The sequence below is a fragment of the Emys orbicularis genome, chromosome 22 (assembly GCF_028017835.1).
Source record: "Emys orbicularis isolate rEmyOrb1 chromosome 22, rEmyOrb1.hap1, whole genome shotgun sequence".
In the NCBI taxonomy this organism is placed as follows: Eukaryota; Metazoa; Chordata; order Testudines; family Emydidae; genus Emys; species Emys orbicularis.
The window spans coordinates 1,249,198-1,271,126 of record NC_088704.1 but is presented as its reverse complement, the minus strand read 5'-3'; the positions used below and the strand labels follow the sequence as shown (position 1 = coordinate 1,271,126).

At 49.3% G+C, this 21,929-nt stretch overlaps 1 protein-coding gene across 1 annotated transcript in view; it reads left to right on the top strand.

Moving 5' to 3' along the window:
• Positions 1-16,975, top strand: part of ECE1 (endothelin converting enzyme 1) — a 145,495-nt gene extending 128,520 nt beyond the window's left edge. The window contains 6 exon segments of the mRNA XM_065421253.1: positions 1,395-1,498; positions 10,869-10,979; positions 12,284-12,351; positions 13,505-13,695; positions 15,635-15,730; positions 16,799-16,975. Coding sequence (XP_065277325.1) covers positions 1,395-1,498; positions 10,869-10,979; positions 12,284-12,351; positions 13,505-13,695; positions 15,635-15,730; positions 16,799-16,975 — 747 coding nt within the window.
• Positions 16,976-21,929: the final 4,954 nt, after the last annotated feature.

Sequence of the window (21,929 nt, the reverse complement as noted above, 5' to 3'; positions counted from 1 at the left end):
TTTGGCCCAGCCACACCTCATGATGGGAGGGAAGCTGGGCCAAATCTGAGTGAGTGGCATTGCAACCTGGTGCCAGGGTCGCAGTGCCAAGCAGCTCGATGAGCCATGTCACAGCACCTGGAGTGGGGAGCTGGGCCCAGCCCAAGGGGACAGGAGCTGCCCCAGCCAGATGAGTGCAGGATGGGTTCGCTCCCCAGCCCTGTGTGAAAATTCGTGTCATCCACCTTTTGTCAAGTGCATAATATTCTTAGAAAGGCACCACACATACACCGCAAGGCGATTGCCCCTCTCCCTGCCTGGAAATCACTGTGGGTCTAGCCAGTTCTGGACGTGATCAGCACCATCTCAGTCTTATTTGGGTTGGGGTTGAGCCAGCCGTGACACATCTGTCTTGGTCAGCAGTTCTCAAACCGCGACCCAGTTAGCACACAGCTGCGGCCCAGCTCAGCTGTGTGCTAAAGGCTGGGGGCTCCAGGCTAGTGGCGGGCTCCTGGCTGCCAGGTCCTAGCTGCCCTGCCGGGCGGTGGGCTCCAGGCTACCCTGACGCTCTCCGGGGTCCCAGCTGGGCTGCCTTGCTGCGCAGCAGGCTCGGGGTCCCAGCTACCGCTGGCCCCGCACAGCGGGGCTTGGAGTCCCGGTGGGGTCCTGGGTGTGTGTCCCCCCCCTCGGTGGGGCTCAGGGTCTAGGCAGCTGGCTGCCACCTGGCCCCTGCAGTGGGGCTCAGTCTCCCGGCTCCCCTGCCACACAGTGGGGCTCAGTGTCCAGACTCCTGGTTCCCCTCCCGCCTGGCAGGCTGCCGGCTCCCCTTCCAGTTGGCAGGTTCCAGGGTCTGGGTCCCTGTCGCCTGCCCAGCTCTCCGCTCCTGGCCCACTCTGTGGAGGGGTCTCTGGGGGGCACTGAGCATAGGGGGTTTAAGGGTGGGGGGCACAGTGGTTCTCAACCTGCGGCCCAGCTAACACTTTGTGGGCTGCATATAAATAGGTTGAGAACCACTGGTCTAGGTCGTCCCCACAGTCAATGAGTGAACTATTTGGTCAGGGCTTGCTGGGAAGAGAGTGGGGCTGGGTGTTATCTGCCTATGGACAGCTGGAGTCTGCAGTGTTTCCTCATGCATGGCCAAACATTGGCATTAATAGGAACGGGGTGAGATTGAGCCCTGAGGGACACTGTATGTTAGGTGCCTAGAGAGAGAACAGCTGCCCATTGCAAACCTTTGAGACCTGTATGCAAGGTACAGATGCCACTCTGCGATGCACTCAGATACTGTAGTGATGGGCACTGTGTGAGCCCCTTGCCAGACAGCTGCAGGGCTGCAGACAGTAGCAGCGGGGGATACTGGTCTCGGGTCACACTACTGGCTCTTTCTCCAGGACTGATGGGTTTGGGTTTTGCAGTATGAAGCTGTCTCCAGTCTCTACTTCGAGAACGTCATGCAATTTTATAACTTCTCTGCCCGAGTGGCCGCTGACCAACTCCGGAAACCTCCAAATCGGGACCAGTAAGTCCTCCCTGCCCTGCCTTTCCCTGCTAGGGGTGGGGGGAGTCTCCTCTGCCCAAGATTATACAATTAGCTTCAACACATTTACATAACATGGGGACCCAGTGCTGTATAACTCGGCCACAGTTTGACCAGTATCTAGGTTTGGCTTCTTCCATAATGACGCTACAGCACATTGATCTAGAGACTAAAATCTCTACGGTGTCCAGTTCCAGAACCGCTGATACCAAAACAAAAATCCATCCCTTTCCGTAGTTTCAGTGGTTGTGCTCAGAACACATGTATAGCTGGTCCGTTTGCTAACTGGAACACCTAGGAGTACTTCTGCTCTCCTATGGGCTGCTATTGATACTACTAACAAACAGCTCCTCACCCCAATGGTGCACAGAGCTCTGAGCAGCCTCTAGAATACCTCTCTTCTCCAGACCACAAAAATCGAGCATAATGCTAAGGTCTGATTTACACCCCTCAGAGCCTTGGGAACTCAGCTGAGGTCTCTCTTCTTCATCGAGTGGTGTCCATGTGGGTGTTGCACTTCAGGTGGCAATGTGTCCCGGCGCCGTCAATCGGACATTTTGCTAGCAGTGTCTGGTCGGGCGGCGTGCGTGCACAGTAGCTGTCTCGTGGCAGCACTGATGCCTCTTCTGGCACGCGCATCCCCCGACCCCCCGAGTTCCTTCTCAACCATCTTCGGCTTGAGATGGAGTCCGTTAGCAGTGTCCCTACCTATAACAAAAAAATTAGATTTTAGATATTTAGGATAGTACTTATAGTGTTAATAGTTTAAGCTTGGATTTAAGTAGATGTAGCTTTTAGTAGCGTAGCAGCACCGTCTACCCCAGTGAAGGGAACGGCACCGCAACTCATGCCTCAAAACATGGCACCCCCTCCGCCACCGATGATAGAGGCACAGAGCATAGAACAATCTAATCAAGACACCACAGTGCCGAGAAAGGCCACACAGAAGCGATCGGCACTGAAAGCGGCGGCACCACATGCGGCGGCACCGATGTCTGCTGAACAAACCACAACAGCTCAGATTGCAGCTGCACCGAGCTCTCCTCTACTCAGCACCACGGATTCGTCAGTATCTACAGCACCAGACCAACCCACTCACCCATCACACCACCATTTTCAAGTGATGAAGATGAAGAAGAGGAAGCTGTCTTCTTTTCTGGCCATTCTTCTCCAACAGCGACCAAATACAAAAGAAAATCAGACCCAAATAAGGGTCTACCACCATGGCTGGCTCACCCATGGATATGTCCACCCATGCCATTCCAACTACAATGGGACCCATGGGCAGCTTTTAGGGCGCAATTCCAACAGACTACATCCACACACAGAAAAACCATAAAATCAGCACCGACTTCAGTACCCGAACCCTCTGAAGCCACAGAGTAAGGGGAAGAAGAAAGAGATGACACATCAGAACATGGTGAGTCTCCAGAACACAATTCCTCATCCTCTCCAGATGAAGCAGTTATACCCACAACTACAACGGCCCCTGACGACTTCAAACATTTCCAGGAGCTCTTCAGGCGAGTGGCACATCTCTCTAAAAGAAGTACAGGAGACGCAACACCAACTCCTGAAAATACTCCATACATCAACTTCCTCCAAGATCACCATCCCCATCAATGATGCCCTCCTGGACCCGGCAGACTTAGTGTGGCAAACACCGGCCTCCATCCCACCAACCAACAAGCGCATGGATAGGAAATACCACGTGCCAAATAAAGGGATGGAATTCCTATTTCTGCACCCACCACCAAACTCCTTAGTGGTGGACGCAGTAAATCAAAGAAACAAACAATATAAATCCACTCCTCAAGACAAAGAATGGAAGAGACTGGATCTTCTAGGCCGAAAAGTATATACATCAGCCGCACTGCAAATTACACCGCACTACTGGCAAACTATGATCATGACAATTATAACAAATTCACAGAATTCACCCAGGATATACCTGAGGGGAAAAGAGAACAATTCCGGGCCATCGTGAATGAGGGCCAGCTTATCTTCAGCACAGCACTACAGGCCACCCTCGACACGGCAGACACAACAGCTAGCACGACGGCAACAGCCATTGTAATCATAGAATCACAGAATCTCAGGGTTGGAAGGGACCTCAGGAGATCATCTAGTCCAACCCCCTGCTCAAAGCAGGACCAATTCGCAACTAAATCATCCCACCCAGGGCTTTGTCAAGCCTGACCTTAAAAACCTCCAAGGAAGGAGATTCCACCACCTCCCTAGGTAACCCATTCCAGTGCTTCACCACCCTCCTAGTGAAAAAGTTTTTCCTAATATCCAACCTAAACCTCCCCCACTGCAACTTGAGACCATTACTCCTTGTTCTGTCATCTGCTACCACTGAGAACAGTCTAGATCCATCTTCTTTGGAACCCCCTTTCAGGTAGTTGAAAGCAGCTATCAAATCCCCCCTCACTCTTCTCTTCTGCAGACTAAACAATCCCAGTTCCCTCAGCCTCTCCTCATAAGTCATGTGCTCCAGCCCCCTAAACATTTTTGTTGCCCTCCGCTGGACTCTTTCCAATTTTTCCACCTCCTTCTTGTAGTATGGGGCCCAAAACTGGACACAGTACTCCAGATGAGGCCTCACCAATGCCGAATAGAGAGGAATGATCACGTCCCTCGATCTGCTGGCAATGCCGCTACTTATACAGCCCAAAATGCCGTTAGCCTTCTTGGCAACAAGGGCACACTGTCGACTCGTATCCAGCTTCTCGTCCACTGTAACCCCTAGGTCCTTTTCTGCAGAACTGCTGCCTAGCCATTTGGTCCCTAGTCTGTAGCAGTGCATGGGATTCTTCAGTCCTAAGTGCAGGACTCTGCACGTGTCCTTGTTGAACCTCATCAGGTTTCTTTTGGCCCAATCCTCTAATTTGTCTAGGTCCCTCTGTATCCTATCCCTACCCTCCAGTGTATCTACTACTCCTCCCCGTTTAGTGTCATCTGCAAACTTGCTGAGAGTGCAGTCCACGCCATCCTCCAGATCATTAATGAAGATATTGAACAAAACCGGCCCCAGGACCGACCCTTGGGCACTCCGCTTGATACCGGCTGCCAGCTAGACATGGAGCCATTGATCACTACCCGTTGAGCCCGACGATCTAGCCAGCTTTCTATCCACCTTATAGTCCATTCATCCAGCCCATACTTCTTTAACTTGCCGGCAAGAATACTGTGGGAGACCGCATCAAAAGCTTTGCTAAAGTCAAGGAATAACACATCCGCTGCTTTCCCCTCATCCAAAGACCCAGTTATCTCCTCATAGAAGGCAATTAGGTTAGTCAGGCATGACTTGCCCTTGGTGAATCCATGCTGACTGTTCCTGATCACTTTCCTCTCCTCTAAGTGCTTCAGAATTGATTCCTTGAGGACCTGCTCCATGATTTTTCCAGGAATTGAGGTGAGGCTGACTGGCCTGTAGTTCCCCGGATCCTCCTCCTTCCCTTTTTTAAAGATGGGCACTACATTAGCCTTTTTCCAGTCATCCGGGACCTCCCCAGATCGCCATGAGTTTTCAACGATAATGGCCAATGGCTCTGCAATCACATCCGCCAACTCCTTTAGCACCCTCGGATGCAGCGCATCCGGCCCCATGGATTTGTGCTCATCCAGCTTTTCTAAATAGTCCCAAACCACTTCTTTCTCCACAGAGGGCTGGTCATCTCCTCCCCATACTGTGCTGCCCAGTGCAGCACTCTGGGAGCTGACCTTGCTTGTGAAGACAGAGGCCAAAAAAGCATTGAGTACATTAGCTTTTTCCACATCCTCTGTCACTAGGTTGCCTCCCTCATTCAGTAAGGGGCCCACACTTTCCTTGACTTTCTTCTTGTTGCTAACATACCTGAAGAAACCCTTCTTGTTACTCTTAACATCTCTTGCTAGCTGCAACTCCAAGTGTGATTTGGCCTTCCTGATTTCACTCCTGCATGCCTGAGAAATATTTTTATACTCCTCCCTGGTCATTTGTCCAATCTTCAACTTCTTGTAAGCTTCTTTTTTGCATTTAAGATCAGCAAGGGTTTCACTGTTAAGCCAAGCTGGTCGCCTGCCATATTTACTATCCTTTCCTCACATCAGGATGGTTTGTTCCTGAAACCTCAATAAGGATGCTTTAAAATACAGCCAGCTCTCCTGGACTCCTTTGCCCCTCATGTTATTCTCCCAGAGGATCCTGCCCATCAGTTCCCTGAGGGTGTCAAAGTCTGCTTTTCTGAAGTCCAGGATCCATATTCTGCTGCTCTCCTTTCTTCCTTGTGTCAGGATCCTGAACTCGACCATATCATGGTCACTGCCTCCCAGGTTCCCATCCACTTTTGCTTCTCCTACTAATTCTTCCCAGTTTGTAAGCAGCAGGTCTAGAAGAGCTCTGCCCCTAGTTGGTTCCTCCAGCACGTGCACCAGGAAATTGTCCCCTGCACTTTCCAAAAACTTCCTGGATTGTCTGTGCACTGCTGTATTGCTCTCCCAGCAAATATCAGGGTGATTAAAGCCTCCCATGAGAACCAGGGCCTGTGATCTAGTAACTTCTGTTAGTTGCCAGAAGAAAGCCTCGTCCACCTCATCCCCCTGGTCTGGTGGTCTATAGCAGACTCCCACCACGACATCACCCTTGTTGCTCACACTTCTAAACTTAATCCAGAGACTCTCAGGTTTTTCTGCGCAGTGCATCATGGCTGCATTCATCAGGAATCCCCAGAGAACTGCAACACAAAGTGGAAGACTTTCCCTTCAACAGAGACAAACTATTTTCAGCCAAAACTGACAAAGTTCCCCACTCCATGAAAGACTCCAGGGCGACCCTCAGAACATTAGGGCTATACACAATCCAAACAGGAGACAACGTTATCAGCCATACAACAGAAATTGAGACAACACGTCTCAGCAACAGCAGAGAGTATACAAATCCAGGGGACAAAGAAATAGACCACAAAGTCGCCGACAGAACCAACCCCAGAATTTAGCATCTCAACCACCACCAAACAAACTGCAATTTTGAAGTATTGGTCAAGGGTCTGGACGACCTCCCCATAACACCAGTGTCAGCGGACAACACTCAAATCTTTGGGCACTGACTCAGGCCATTTTACACCAACTGGGCCTCGATCACATCCGATCAGTGGGTTTTAGAACTAATTTTAATGGGCTATACCATCCCTTTTATATCTATCCCAGCTACCCCCCCCTCCCTTCCCCGTCCCTCTTCAGGGACCCTTCTCACAAGCATCTATTGAGACAAGAGGTGCATCACCTTCTGCAAATAGGTGCGGTGGAACTAGTCCCAATACAACACAGAGGAAAGGGATTTTATTCCCATTACTTTCTGACTCAAAAGAAAAATGAGGGGTGGAGACCCATCCTAGCGCTAAGAAAACCCAACTAATTTGTCCATGCCCACAGATTCAGAATGGTCACCCTGAACTCGATCATCCCTCCGCTGGAAAAAGGGGACTGGTTCGCAGCCCTCGACCTACAAGATGCATACTTTCACATTACAATCCACCCGGCTCATAGACGTTTCATAAGGTTCACAGTAGGACAAGAACGCTTCCAATACAGAGTGCTACCATTCGGCCTATCGACAGCACTGAGAGTCCCCACCAAAACACTGGTGGTAGTAGCAGCGCACCTATGCAGACAAGGGATACTCCTATTCCCTTACTTAGACAACTGCCTAATCAAGGGCTCCACAAAGACAGCAACAGAAAGAGATGTTCAGTTAACCATCTCCCTCTTCCACTCCCTGGGGCTACAAATCAACAAAAAGAAATCCACCCTTACTCCAGTACAACAACTGGAATTCATAGGTGCTCCCCTGGACTCACTCACAGCCAGAGCATCCCTTCCAGAGCCCCGCTTTACAACAATGACCTCCCTTATATCGCTGGTCTCGCTCGGCCCATGAGTGCATGCACACACCTGCTTACAACTACTGGGACACATGGCGGCCATCATGTTCGTGGTCAAGCACACCAGGCTACACATGTGGTGCCTACAAAGATGGCTGAATGCAGTCTACATACCACGAAGGCACAGCCTAAACAAGAGAATCACACCCACCACAGAGGTGATTCAATCACTGCACTAGTGGACAAACACATCAAACTTGTGCTCAGGCATACCTTTCCAACAGAAAACACCATCGGTTCAAATCACAACAGACGCCTCCCTGATCGGATGGGGGGCCCACCTGAAACAAATGGTCACCGACAGAGACGCACCTTCACATAAACCTACTAGAACTATGCATGGTCTGCAATGCATGCTACCACTTCCTTCCACTCATAAGAAACAGAATGATAAGGATATTAACAGACAACATTGCATGCATGTTCTATATCAACCACCAGGGTGGAGCACGATCCCACTCGTTATGTGCGGAAGCTCTAAAGTTATGGAACTGGTGCATAAAGCACATCATCACTATAACAGCTTCATAATCTACCAGGCCACCTGAATATCATGGCGAACACACCAAGCAGACAGTTCTCACAAGAACACGAATGGGAACTGAATGACGAAATAACACAATGCATCTTTCGGAGGTGGGGAAATCCATTCATAGACCTATTTGCCACACGAGCAAACAAGAAATGCCCAGGATTCTGCTCACAAGCAGGACAGGGAGCGCAATCACTGGGAGACACGTTCCTGATAAAATGGAACGCCCCTGTACTATATGTTTTCCCTCCAATTCCTCTAATCTCCAGAGTCATACACAAAATACGAACTGACAGAGCCAAGATAGTGCCAACATGGCCCAGACAGTCTTGGTTCCCTTACCTGAATTGCATGGTGATATGCACTGCATTCAATATCCCTCGACGATATGATCTCCTTTCACAGGACAACAGACAAGTCCTCCATTCCAATCTAGGGAAACTTCACCTGAGAGCATGGCTCCGAGGAGCCGAATTAACCTGTTTGGATCAAGTACAAGAAGTACCGATTAACAGCAGGAAACAAAACACACGACATACTTACCTCCAAAAATGGAAGAGATTTTTCCATTTGATGCCAAAACAAACAAATATCAGCAAACCAGGCCCCACTCCCATTGATCCTGGAGTACCTACTATCATTAAGTATCAGAGGGGTAGCCGTGTTAGTCTGGATCTGTAAAAAGCAACAGAGGGTCCTGTGGCACCTTTAAGACTAACAGATGTATTGGAGCATAAGCTTTCGTGGGTGAATGCCCACTTCGTCAGACACATTCACCCACGAAAGCTTATGCTCCAATACATCTGTTAGTCTTAAAGGTGCCACAGGACCCTCTGTTGCTTTCTACTATCATTAAAGAAATCAGGACTGGCTACAAACTCGATCAAGGTCCACCTCGCGGCAATAACCACCTTCCACCAACAGATAGAAGGGACCTCAGTATTCGCCCACCCAATTACAAAGAGATTTATAACAGGCCCACAAAACATGTATCCATACATCCGTGAACCCACTCCGGCATGGGACTTAAACCTAGTGCACAAATGCTTAACCAGAAAATCATTCGAACCCTTAGCATCTTGCTCTCTGCTCCATTTATCTATGAAAGTAGCATTCTTAATCGCCATCACATCGTCATGAAGAGTGAGCGAGATTGGGGCACTCATGGCTCACCTCCCATACACAATATTCCATAAGGACAAAGTGGCTCTGAGGACTCACCCAAAATTCATACCCAAAATATCATCCTCATTCCACCTTAACCAACCAGTTCACCTACCCACTTTCCACCCTAAACCACACAACAACCCACAAGAGGCAGCATTACACACATTAGATGTCTGCCGTGCCCTGGGCTTTTAGCTAGACAGGACAAAGACCTTTTGTAAATCCCCCAGACTGTTTGTATCAACAACGGAAAGGTTGAAAGGCACAGCTATATCAACACAAAGACTATTGAAGTGGATATCAAACTGCATCCACTTGTGCTACTCCTTATGCAACACTGAAGCCCCAACAGGCATCAGAACACACTTGATGAGGTCTGTAGCAACTTCTACAGCATTCCTGCACAACGTGCCCATCCTTGACATATGCAGAGCAGCTACATGGGCATCCAAACACACTTTCACCGGTCATTACGCAATCACGCTTAGCTCGAGAGCAGATGCTAAATTAGGCTGCACGGTCCTACCAGCAGCTACACAATCAACTCCGAAGCCCCTTCGATCCGCATGAGGGCACTGCTCTACATTCACTTGAAGTGCAGCACCCACAGGGACACCACTTGAAGAAGAGGTTTCTCACCTTGTGCAATAACCGAGGTTCTTCGAGATGTGTATCCCTGTGGGTGCTCCACTACCCACCCTCCTCCCCTCTACTTTGGAGTAAGAATCAACTGCTCCACAGAAGAGAAGGAACTGAGGGTGTCGGGGCATGTGCGTGCCAGAAGAGGCGTCAATGCCGCCACAAGACAGCTTCTGCGCACGCACGCCCCAACCAGACACTGCTAGCAAAATCTCCGATGGATGACACTGGGACGCACCGCCACCTGAAGTGGAGCACCCACAGGGGGACACATCTCGAAGAACCTCAATTACTGCACAAGGTGAGTAACCTTCTCTTCACCTTGTGCCTACATAGTCTTTGCAAAATCTCTGGGCTGCATAATACAGTTAAAACCCTATTTCCTCAGCAAAACCAGCACACTCAACCAACCCTAACCTACAGGCACATGCATATCTCCCCTCCATGCTTGTTGGAGATGGCATTGAGAGCAGGGAGAGTGCTGGAATAATTATTATTAATTATTTGTATTTTGGGAGCACCTAGGAACCCCAGCCATTGTGCTAGGTGCTGAACAAATGTAGAACAAAGACGACTGTCCCTGCCCCAGAAGCTTTACAATCTTTTGTAAATATCTGTCCTGCTTTCTCAAAAGAAGTGAGTGGGCAAGGACCTTCCCAGCAAGGAACTCCCTGCTCAGACCTCCCCACCCAAGTGTTATACAAGGAGGGAGGTGTGTGTTATGTGGCTGACTGACATCTGTATCCCCATCTGGTCAAAATACTTTAGTGCTCTGGTTCCCTCTCATGGACAGTAGGAGTATTACACTTTCTTCAGTCATCCGTATTGCTGCAGTTTTCATCTGTGGCTGAAGACTCGGTGGTTCTTTGTCTCTGACCTGTTCCCTGGTCTGTGGCAGTGAATCCTGAGGTCCTTGCCCATGGCCCTGATTGCCATATATGTTCCTGTAGTTGCTAGGTGTCCTAGGAAGCTTCAGGGGACCATGGGGGAGGCCAGGAAATACTTGTGCCTTGTGTCAGTCTGCCAGTGTGTGGGGGGGGTATGCACCTTCCAGCCTGGCTGTAATGACAATCCCCTTTGTCTCCTGCAGGTGGAGTATGACCCCTCCAACAGTGAACGCCTACTATTCCCCCACCAAGAACGAGATTGTGTTCCCAGCCGGGATCCTGCAGGCTCCTTTTTACACCCGCACCTCCCCCAAGTATGAACATCCTCTTGCTCATCTGCTGCCCCCCTCTCCCGGTGTTCTTCCCCCACTCCACCCTGCTCCCCTAAGCTGGAGGGGGATGGGGACTCTATGATGGCAGCAGCCTGGTTGGAAGATGGTGGGTGCCTCACACACCTCTGTATCCTAGTCTACAACCGTCAGTAGCTAAGGAGGGTCCTGTCCTGAGCTGGGGGCTAGAAAACAGCCAGGGGAGGAATGCTGGGGCTCAGAGAGATTGCACCAGCTCTGCCAGACTCACGCTAGGAGACTCCATGGATCTTGATGCCAGTGCGCATAGAGCTGCCAGCTTTGCCGGGGACAGTGGTGGATGTGTGCTCTTTCAGCACAGGATCTGGACCTTTTCCCCCCGAGTTAGTCTAATGTTCCCCCTCTTGTCAGGCTGCTTGCCTAAGGAGACAATGAAGGACTTGCAACCATTTTTTGACCCCTCCCCATCTTGTGCCGCCCTCCCCATTATCAGAGAAGGCATCTCTCTGGCCAGGTCCATGGGGCTGCCTGGACAGACGGGGCTGTAGGACAGACCAGTAGAAGATGGCCTAGTGGCAGGTCTGTGCAACATGGAGGGAAACCTAGAAAAACTGAGGAGAGGCACCATCCCCAGAGATTCCCAGTCTGGAGGAGGCCACACCTTCACTTTCTTAGTTCTTCTATGCTGGCACCTGGTAGACATGCAACATTATGGGTTCATACAGTCTTGTATCTAAGGGTAACATGGAAATAACATGCCTGGCTAGCTACAAAGTGGCTCATTTGGGGCCTAGAGAATCCACAGTAGGTTTATCCTTGTGTCCTGGTGTCCAACAGCCTGAGGGGCTCTGTAATCAACTCTACATTTCATAGCTTCTCCTAAGTCCCATTGCTGGAACTGTCTGCAGCCCCCAGTGGAACATGAAGGGGGCTTTTTAAAAATAGGTTCAGATTTCCCTCTGCATTTCAGTCCTTTGCAGAAAACACCATAGAGCTGTTTAATGGAGGTTGGCAGTGCAGCAGATTCATTGTGCAATTGGCATTAATAGGAAGATGTGACAATTTCAACATGCATGGAGCTGTCTCCCCTTAGGACTCTTTCTGTCCGCAGGGGGAAGCCAAGGCAAGAATAGCAAAAAAGTGGGGTAAGGAGGAGCAGCTCTACATAGTCCAAGTGAAAGCTGCCTCCTAGTCCATTTCCCCTACCTTAGTGCTCTGGTGGGTAGGGTCACAGGGCCTTTGTGCAGACATTAGTAGGCAATGGCCTTAGTGAAGCACGAATCCTAATACTCTTTGTCCCTCTCATGCAGGGCACTGAACTTTGGCGGCATTGGTGTCGTCGTGGGCCACGAGCTGACTCATGCCTTTGATGACCAAGGTGGGCAGCCTGAAGACACCTTACGTCCTGTTGCTTTCTCTCCATCTTCCTCTTCCTGGTGGAACTCTGTTTTCCTCTTTGTTGAAAGGCTCCCAGTGCCAGGAGTCAAAATTAAACTGTGGTGGCCCTCTGTATCAAAGAGCCCTTCTCAAAGTGGATCTTGTGAGAATGGGCCAGAGCCATCCCTCATGTAACTCCAGTGACCTGCATGGAGCTACACCAGGTACAAATCTGTCCCAGAATGTCTAAATAGGTTTGACATCTGAGACTCTGCCTAGTCTCTGAGGTGGAAAAATCTAACTGGGTGAAAGAAGGCAAGAGGAATTTTTTTTTGCTGCTTTTCTGCCAGAATGAGGAAACCTACATGTGGCTCATTAATGGTGAGGGCCTTAAAATGGGACAGTCAGGGTGTCACGGGGTGTGACCCCTCTCCTACCTTCTCCCCCAGAAACTACACAGACTCCTTTGATTGTGCCTTCACTGTGCCTTTTTATTTTATGTTCCCTGTACCAATTTCACAACAGTCCTTGTGCAACAGCCTGTTTGCAATATTCAACTGACTTTTGGCCCTCTCACCAGGACCCTGAGGGTCACCAAGGACTCCTTGTTCCGAACCTCTGTCTGGCAAGGCTCAACTAGACTTGTTCCTCCCTCTCCCCTTCCTTCCTCCCTCCTGCACTTCCTTGCTGTACCGCCTCTTATCAGCCCAGGGCTGATGGGGAATTGTCTCAGCCAAGCAGCCTGATTGACTAATTCCCCCCAGCTTCCTACTGAGCAACTAATTACTATTCAAGTGATCAGAGTGCAGGGTCACTTGTTTGCACCCTGCACTCTGACACAAGGGGGTATCTTACTAACGCCAAAAGCATTTTGTGATGATCTGTTGCTGTTTGCAGTCTCTTCCTGTGGGATTTATGGTGGTGCAATAAAATAAAGATCAATAAGTTCAGGAGGTCTCAGAACTCGCTCCTCCTCTCTCTGAAGAGGCCATGCCGTTGCCAGTATGCTCACTGCATCTCCAAGCCCACAAATTGTGTGCTCTAAATATCAAACAACCCCCGCTCCACACACACACAGGCTTGGTTCTGCCAAAGGCCATCTCAGATTAAGTATCTTCTAGTTCCAGTGTTTCACTTGGTCTGCTCCTCTGCAGGGCGGGAGTATGATAAAGATGGGAATCTGCGCCCTTGGTGGAAGAACTCCTCTGTGGAGTCCTTCAAGCAGCAGACTGAGTGCATGGTGGAACAATACAGCAACTACACCGTGAACGGCGAGGCAGTGAATGGCAAACACACTCTGGGAGAGAATATTGCTGACAACGGGGGCCTCAAAGCTGCATATCGGGTAGGAATCTAGTACAGGCACAGGCTTCGTCTGGTATCTCTCATTGCAGCCATGGCTGTGGGGATCCTTTTGTAGTCCTAGACTTTCCCCTGATGCTACAGCTGGAGAGACATTCCTGGTTATACAGTGATGGCAAGGTGAATTGCTCTAAGGAAATGTAAAATTCTGAGCCCCTCTTCTATGCAGTGTCCTCTCTGAGGAAGGGGGTGGGCCATGACCATATATAAGTCTTCAGGTGATTCTTGGATTTGGGATCTGCTGTCCTTGGACCAGGAAATTGTAGACCTGATAATCTGCAGCCCGTAGAGGGTGGATGTGCAGGAGAGGGCTTTTGAAGGAGATTCAAGGAAGGGAAGAACCTAGGGTGACCAGATGACAAAACTGAAATATCGGGACGCGGGGGAGGAGGGGGGCGGCAGAAGAAAAAAATAAAACAAGCCGCCGGAACGCCCCCCCACACCAGCTCGCCCCTGGAGTGGGGGCAGCAGGCCCCAGCTCCCCGGATCCACAGGTCCACGTGGCGGGAGTTGAAGCCCCGTCGGAGTCCCCACGCGGACAGCTGCTGCCTCTCCACCCCCACCCATGGGCATGTACAGGGAGCCGGTTCCCCAGGCCGGACCTGGGGCTGCCTCTGCAGGTACCGCCCCGCCCTCCTGCCTGCGCTTGGGGCCAGGCCGGACTCACTCACCCCGCGCTCTCCTGCGTCCCCCGGGCCTCCCTCCAGCGCTTGCGCCGCCATACAGCTGATCGGCGCAAGTCTGGGAGGGAGGAGGAATGGCGTGCTTGGGGAAGAGATGGGGATTTGGGGAGGGATCCAATGGGGCAGTGAGGGGGCGGGTCCAGGGCGGGGATTTGGGGAGGGATCCAATGGGGGAAGGAGGGGGCGGAGCGGCCTGTGCACGGGAGCGGAGGGCAAAATTGCTTGTTTGTCCAGTGTCCCGACCGAACATTGGTCGGGACGCGGGACAAACAAGCAAATATCGGGACAGACCCGATTAAAATCGGGACGTCTGGTCACCCTAGAAGAACCTGACTATTTTAACTGGAAGAGGCTTTAACTCCTCTCCAGATCCTCCCATTTTCAATGGCATATGTAGCAAATGTGGTAGGAGGTGATGAGTCTGCCTTGAGTGGATACAAGTTTCTCCCTGCGCAGCTCTGACAGGTCATGCTCCCTCAATGGATCCCCATTCTGATTTGTTTCCTATAAGCCATATGTAATCCTGGGTGTCACGGATAGAGCTAGGGAAAACTTTTTGGATTAATCATTTATTTGCCAAAAAATACAGTTTGGGGTCAACCAAAATTATTCACAAATTCAGTTCGAATTTGGCAAATAGTTTCAGATGAAAACAAATGAAAGAGTCAGATCGGTTCATTTCAATGTTTTCTAAACAAAGCAGGTTGACTTCTGGTTTCAAAATGATGCTTCATGTTGAAATTGAGCTAGATTTTTGTTTTTGTTTTTTTTAAAGGTAAATAACCCCCCAAAACTAGCCACAACAAAAAATTCAGGGGAAAAGTTGTTTTGAGTTTAATGAAACATTTCATTCAACCTGAAAAGATTTTTGTTTTAGATTTTTCATTTCAGTCCCTGAACCAAAGGCAATTATTTGCTCAGCTCTAGTGGGAGGTTTATTTTGTGCTTTCTCTTCCCTTCGCAGCCCCTAGGGCTGTCTTAGATTTTTTTTCTAGCTTTCTGTGACCAAATGGAAAATGGGCACAGGGGAAGACTCTTGCAATGCTGACATTTCCCTCCCTGCCAGCATGTGCCATGGAGACTGGACTGGTGTAGTCCCTTAAGGGTTAATGCCCCCCTGGCTAGCTGCACCAGCATTTCGTACCCCCACAAGGCAGTGGGAGTGTCTCTGATCCTCTAACTCCATCCACTATGTCCCTCTGCTGATGCAGGATAGCCTCTGTTCTCTCCTGCCTGCAGGCTTATCAAAATTGGGTGAAGAAGAATGGGAATGAGGAGTCTTTGCCGACGCTTGGCCTCTCCAACAACCAACTCTTCTTTGTGGGATTCGCCCAGGTGAGTCTCTGCCATCCCCCAACCCTTTGTTCTGTCTCCAGGTGCACTGTGTGAGCTGGGGAATAGCAGTGGCTCCAGCTACTGGGTTAGCGGGAATGCAATTTACAGTAGATTCCACTTTGTAGGGATGGCAGTGCCCCTCCCATCTTCACCTCCTCCCAAACTCCCTTCGAAGTTCTAGGGCATTCCTTTTCCTGAACTGAGTCCCCACATCAGTGACTGGGATGTGAGCAGTCAGACCTCGTGGTCGCAGTAGGAATCATGAACCAGAGGCCAGAGCCTAGTGTCAGAGCAGGAGTCAGGAACCAAAGCTGAGGGTCAAAACTGGATTACCGGGGGTAAGGGAAGGAAAGAGCAGGACTGGAGCAAGGCAGGAGCTATCTTAGTCATGGGCCAGTGCTTTGAGCAACCACTGAACTGCTGCTGCTGTTAGGCTTAAGAGCCAGTCTGCTGACTTTTCCAACCAATCAGATGAAATACAGGTTAGCTGCACTCATTAGGTTGCCTAAAGACTGGCTCTGCTGCAGGCCCTGATTCCTGACCCCTCAAGTGGCAGAGGAGTGCAGCAAATATGAGTGTTGATGTATTGTGAAGAGAGAGATACATTACAGTCAGTGAGGAAAGCTTGCCTTCCTCTAAAGCATCAGGTAAGAGGCAAGATAACAGACTTGACAAGCCAACTGTCTGATGCATTTTGACAAGTCTAATGCTCATTTTGCAGCAAAGTAAGATATACACTCCTCCAGATAGAACAACTTCAGGTTACAGAAGTCTCTGGGTGAGGCCCCTTTGCTGGTGTAATGATAAGGTTACTTGCAATACACTATTCATCCTCCAGATGTGTGTGTAATGTATGGATCCAGTGTGTGGTTGCTGGTAAACAAGGGAGACCAAGTTGTGACTCAAGCTGCATGGAAACTTGTTTGTATCCGTAGTTGTTGTTTCCTATAATAAACTCCTCCTATTTAAGAAGATCTGTGATTTCCATATGTCATGATAGCTGGGACAGAGACACTTTTCAGCTATAATGAAGCCCTTGTGCTAACTCCTGTTGCCTTGCATTTGCAGGTCTGGTGTTCAGTTCGCACCCCGGAGAGCTCCCACGAAGGACTCATCACTGACCCCCACAGTCCATCGCGTTTCCGAGTCATTGGTACCATCTCCAATTCCAAAGAGTTCTCTGAGCACTTCCACTGTCCTTCCGGCTCCCCTATGAACCCCCAGAAGAAGTGTGAAGTTTGGTGAAAGGAAAAGGACCAGGAAATAGTGGAAACCAACTTTTGGCTTATTGTTCCTTCATCAAGAATTGAATTTCCCAGGCTCTCTGCTCAAAGGGCAGTTTCTTCTTTCAACGAACTGTAAAACTCTCAGCAGGAACGGATCCCTGAGCCCTAGGTATCATCATGGGGGGGGAGGGATAGCTCAGTGGTTTGAGCATTGGCCTGTATTGGCTTGCTAAACCCAGGGTTGTGAGTTCAATCCTTAAGGGGACCATTTGGGCATTGGTCCTGCTTTGAGCAGGGGTTGGACTAGATGACCTCCTGAGGTCCCTTCCAACCCTGAGATTCTATGATCTGAGATTCGATCCACTGTGAAAACCTTTCTTAATCTCACTCACTTGTGAAATGTCTTTTTTTTTTTTTTTTTTTTTTAAACCTTGCATAGGGTGTGTGTACATATGCATGTGTCTGTATGCACTGACCCATATTTACACATACACCGTTAAGCCCCTGCCCTGTCACAGGCTTGAAGACTTTTTCTAATTGATAAAGGGAGACCCACAGATTAAAGTGATCACAGTCAAACCAGTTTAGCTAAATATGCCCGACATACGCTAATCTCTCCAGATGTGTGTGTGTGTGTGCGTACACACACACACACACACACACACACACATATATACACACACACACACATATATACACACACACACACACATATATATATATATATATATATATATATATTTTTTTTTTAATTTTTTTTTTTTAATATATTTTTGGGAAAATATTTTTTGAACATTGTGAAATACACTGGAAAAGTTCAGGGAAAATGCATTTAAAAGCCCTTTTTTTTTTTTAAGCAAAAGGATTAGTATATTTATTACTTTTTTTTTTTTTTTTTAAAGTAGTGCAACTAGATATGAGAATCTCAGTAGAGACCATTCCACCGAAACACAGGAGACTTAAGGGTGTCACTGAGGCAACAAATTAGCTTTGCAGCCCTGGAGACCAAGATTCTTATTGAATCCCTGGGATCGCTAACAAGATTGAAGAACTGCCCTTCTAGTCTGTCGTGGACACTGGTCCAGTGCACAGTTGGAAGAGTCTGTTCAGAGCCAGGACGGCAGTAGCCAACTGTAGCTAGCTGGAATTGAGTGGCAGTAGAAGACTGTGAGGGTAAGTGCCATGAGAGAAGTGGGTGCACTTATAGTTGAGTGACAGACCCTGAACATATCACTAGAGCTTTATTTGCAGGCAAACGCTTGCAGGTCTTGGAAGCCATATTAAGCTCTGCTGATGTACAAGGTCCATTACAGAAAGTCTCTCAGAACAGGTTTCAGAGTGGTAGAACAGGAAACCAAAGAGAGATTCGTTCATTCTATAAACCTTCCATCTGTCTCTCTTCTCCTGCACCCTACAGCAAGCTAAGAGCAGCACACTGTGACTGGGCTACACTGGGATCCCAACCACCATCTAACCTGTCTCCAGGCAGCTGTACTTGGGTATAGTGAAAGCTGCATTGTAACTTTTAACCTACTTGAGCCATCTTTAACTTCTGTATACAAAGGGAGAGGAAGGCAGCCGGCTGCACTAAATTATTAAGTCCAGCTGGTACACAGACCTTCCCAAGAGAGTTTGTGAAACTTAAATTATGAGCTCTCTCTTTGTCTTACTGCTTTAGAACAGCCCAAGCATAGACCAACCCTCTTTGTCACTGTTGTTATTGCTGAAATCAACCTTGCATAATATAGCTTGGGTCAGGCACAGGTGTAAGTCGCCTTGGGTTTTGTTGTTCAACTGGCAGGCTGGGGGAATGGCTCTGTTCAGACAGCTCACAAACCTGTGAAGGCTGAGGCCTCTCTCCTGTGTAAGCAGCTGGCCAGTTATTTAGCAATACTGCTAGCATCCCCTCTGCGCGGCTCCATAAGGGGATAGGTGTAACCACAGGACCTCATGGTCCCTGGGCTGGAGGAGATCATGTGGAATATGGTGGTTCAATGGGCATTCCTCTACCATTCCAGCCACAAATATCTCACCACCACCACCCCCTGACTGCCTGGTAGACTGCCAGTCCTACCTCTTCTGTGTACGGTGGCAATCCATAGTTAAAAAGGGTGGGAATCAGTAACCTCAGAAAGAGGGTGGATGTTGGCTATGCACCACCCGGGGTAGTGCCCAATGACAAACCCAGTCTAGAGCCCTTCCAGGGCCTTACAGATGTTCAGTTCCACCTGTGAAAGCAGCCTCCTCCCTCTGGACTGGCACAACAGCCTGGGTACATGCACATTTGCTCCAGCATGGAGTTCAGCCCACATTTCTGGGCTCAGAGTCTGCACAAATCCCAGGCTTGGATGGGGAAAAGGGAACCCAAAAAGCATTAAACCACCAAGAGCTAGGGAAGGCAGGAAGGCGATGGGGGAACTCTTGGTGCCATGGCCCCCAGGGAAAGCAGTTTGTTCAAGTCTCTCTGACTTCATCTCGCTCCCTTTCTTCTTATTTCCACCCAGTCCCATGCATTGCCACTTCCTTGGACTCTTCCAAGTTGAAATGCCTCCTTTCCTGTAAGCAAGACATTGGACAGTAGCCATTGGTGTGAGCACTGTGGATCTAGAGTCCTCTATTGATTCTGATGCCGAGAAGGCTGGGTCACAGGTTGGCTTACTTACTGTGTTGCAGGTATTAGCCAGGCTCGCCATGGTCATAGCTACATGCAAGAGAACCCCAGTGCCCTGCGAGCTGGGAAAGGCTAAGCACGTTGTAGGGCTGTAGAGGCTGGATGTGTCTCAGTTGTCTGGGAGAGGGAAGAGCTAGTCTCCACCCCCCTTCTAAATGGAGACCTGGCAGGGGCTGGAAGAGTCGTTCTGGATGGGCAGAGGCACATCTGCTGGGGCAAGTGGGGCAGGTTCTTTCAAGTATGGAAATAAGCCTAGAAGCCTGTGGCCTGATAGAGGCAATAAGAACCCACCGTACCCATTTTGTTCAGTGTGAGGGGCAGGCCATGAGTGACCAAGAGTAGGCTTAGCTATGAAGAGCCTCGTCTGCTCCTAGGCAGTGCATTTGTTCAGATAATGAATGCAGAGTAACTCCTGCTGTGTCCCTGCCTCTTCCCTAAAAGCCAGGGCCCCATTTCAGGCCCACCCCATGGGCTTCTGTTAAATTCCTGTCTGGCAGTCTCCTAGCCACAGGATTGCCACAACACTACCTGCTCTCTGCATGTGAGCCTGTGGGCTTGGGCACCGCGGCCAGGTCAGTTGTCCAACATTGCATGTGGCTGTTCTGCATTGCTAGGGGAATTTCTTTCCATGTCTGCCCCCTCTTTCCTCACGGCCTCCAGTGCAGAGCAGGGACGATTTTCCTAAGCAAACTACCCCAGGTGAGCCCACAGAGCGGGGATCAGTGCTGGGAGAGCTCTGTGGCTCACTAGGTGGCTTGAGGCCTTTCACACAGCAGGTTTGTTAGGCAGAGTCCTAGCATCTCACCCAGTGCCAGCCTTGGGATGCTTTCTTCTTTTGTCTATCATGTTAACCCTACGTGCTCCTCCCAGAGGTAGCCTAGTCTCACAGTTAAACCAATCTGGGATTGGTTACTGGAGTATAGAAACCTGGTGATCGCTTCAAGATGTGCTGTCAACTCAAAGAGCTGAAAGGGAACAGGGAGGTCAGGACTGTGAGCTTTCAGATCACAGCCTCCATTGGAGTGAAGGAAGCCAGTCCCTTCAGTCTGTGCTACCAAGACATCAAGGGAGCTGGCCTGGAAAGAGCCTATAGAGACTGTGGGCTTTTCAATATTCTGTCCTAGATTTTAACAGGAAACTGCTGACAGTAATGGGTACCAGTCGCATTTCCTCCAGCAAGGGGCACCATCATATTTTAGACAAAGGGAAGGATTTTTAGGGATTTTTAGTATTTATATGCTAAAGGAGGGATTTTTGTAACTGTTTTTTCAACCTTCATTGTGGCGCTTATTGTAATTGAAATAAAATACTTGTTATTGGGTTTGAGGTGTTGTCTGTCTCTCTTATAGCTGCTCTGAGTCCTGCAGGCCCCAGGGGCTTCTCACATGGCCGGTCAAGGTGAGTAGTTCTAAGCACTGACAGTATGGTGTGTGTTGTATGGGACATCAGTGGGATCCCTGCCTAACATGCAGATGGGTTTATATTGTAAGGACAGCCATGGAAAGGACAGGAAGCAAAGGGACAAGAGAGAAGAAAAGACAGGTGAAGTTGTATACCCCATACTGGGAGTTGATCACCAAGTAACACATTTATTTGTCATGCAGTTTTTGCACTTTTTGACCGCTTGGAAGATTCCAAACCTCTGAGCAGCTGCAAAACTGCTGCTGCTGCTTGAAGACCTGCCTGAGAAAAGGTTCCACTTTCCCTCCTCCCCACTGTGGAATTCCCTCTTCTCCCCACCACTCCCCCCAAAAAATCCCCTCTGCTCAAAACCCAGGTCAGGCAAAACAACCCCAGACCAGTAATGGATTGTATAGAAACGACTGTCATGGCTTTTGGACTCTGTTATCTGGTGACGTCACAGAGCTAGGAACTGAGGTGGTCTTAGCACCAAAAAGGGGAGGTCCTCAGTGTCCCACTGGGGACCCAGCACATTTCTAGCCCCGGAAGGGCCTTCAAGCTTTTGTTACTGGCTTTCATTAGCAGGCTTTTTTGGATCCCTCTCAGCCCAGTACCAGGGCATTTGTGTAGTCCAATATTCTGGGAGCTGAGCCTCCTCCCTGTAGCTCCTGCTGACTTTTTTTTTTTTTTTTTAAATAGGGACTGAAGATTTTCCTAACTGCTGTAAATCATGTAATTATACAAAAATAGTCCCAATAACACTTTTTTTAAAAATCCCTCTCTAAAGCATTCCTTAATAGTTTTTTTTCTCTTAACTGGCAGGGTGCAGGCAGACTCCAGGATGGTGCTAATCCCTATGTAATGGGGCAGCTTCCCCACTCCAGCAGAACAAAGGTTAAAG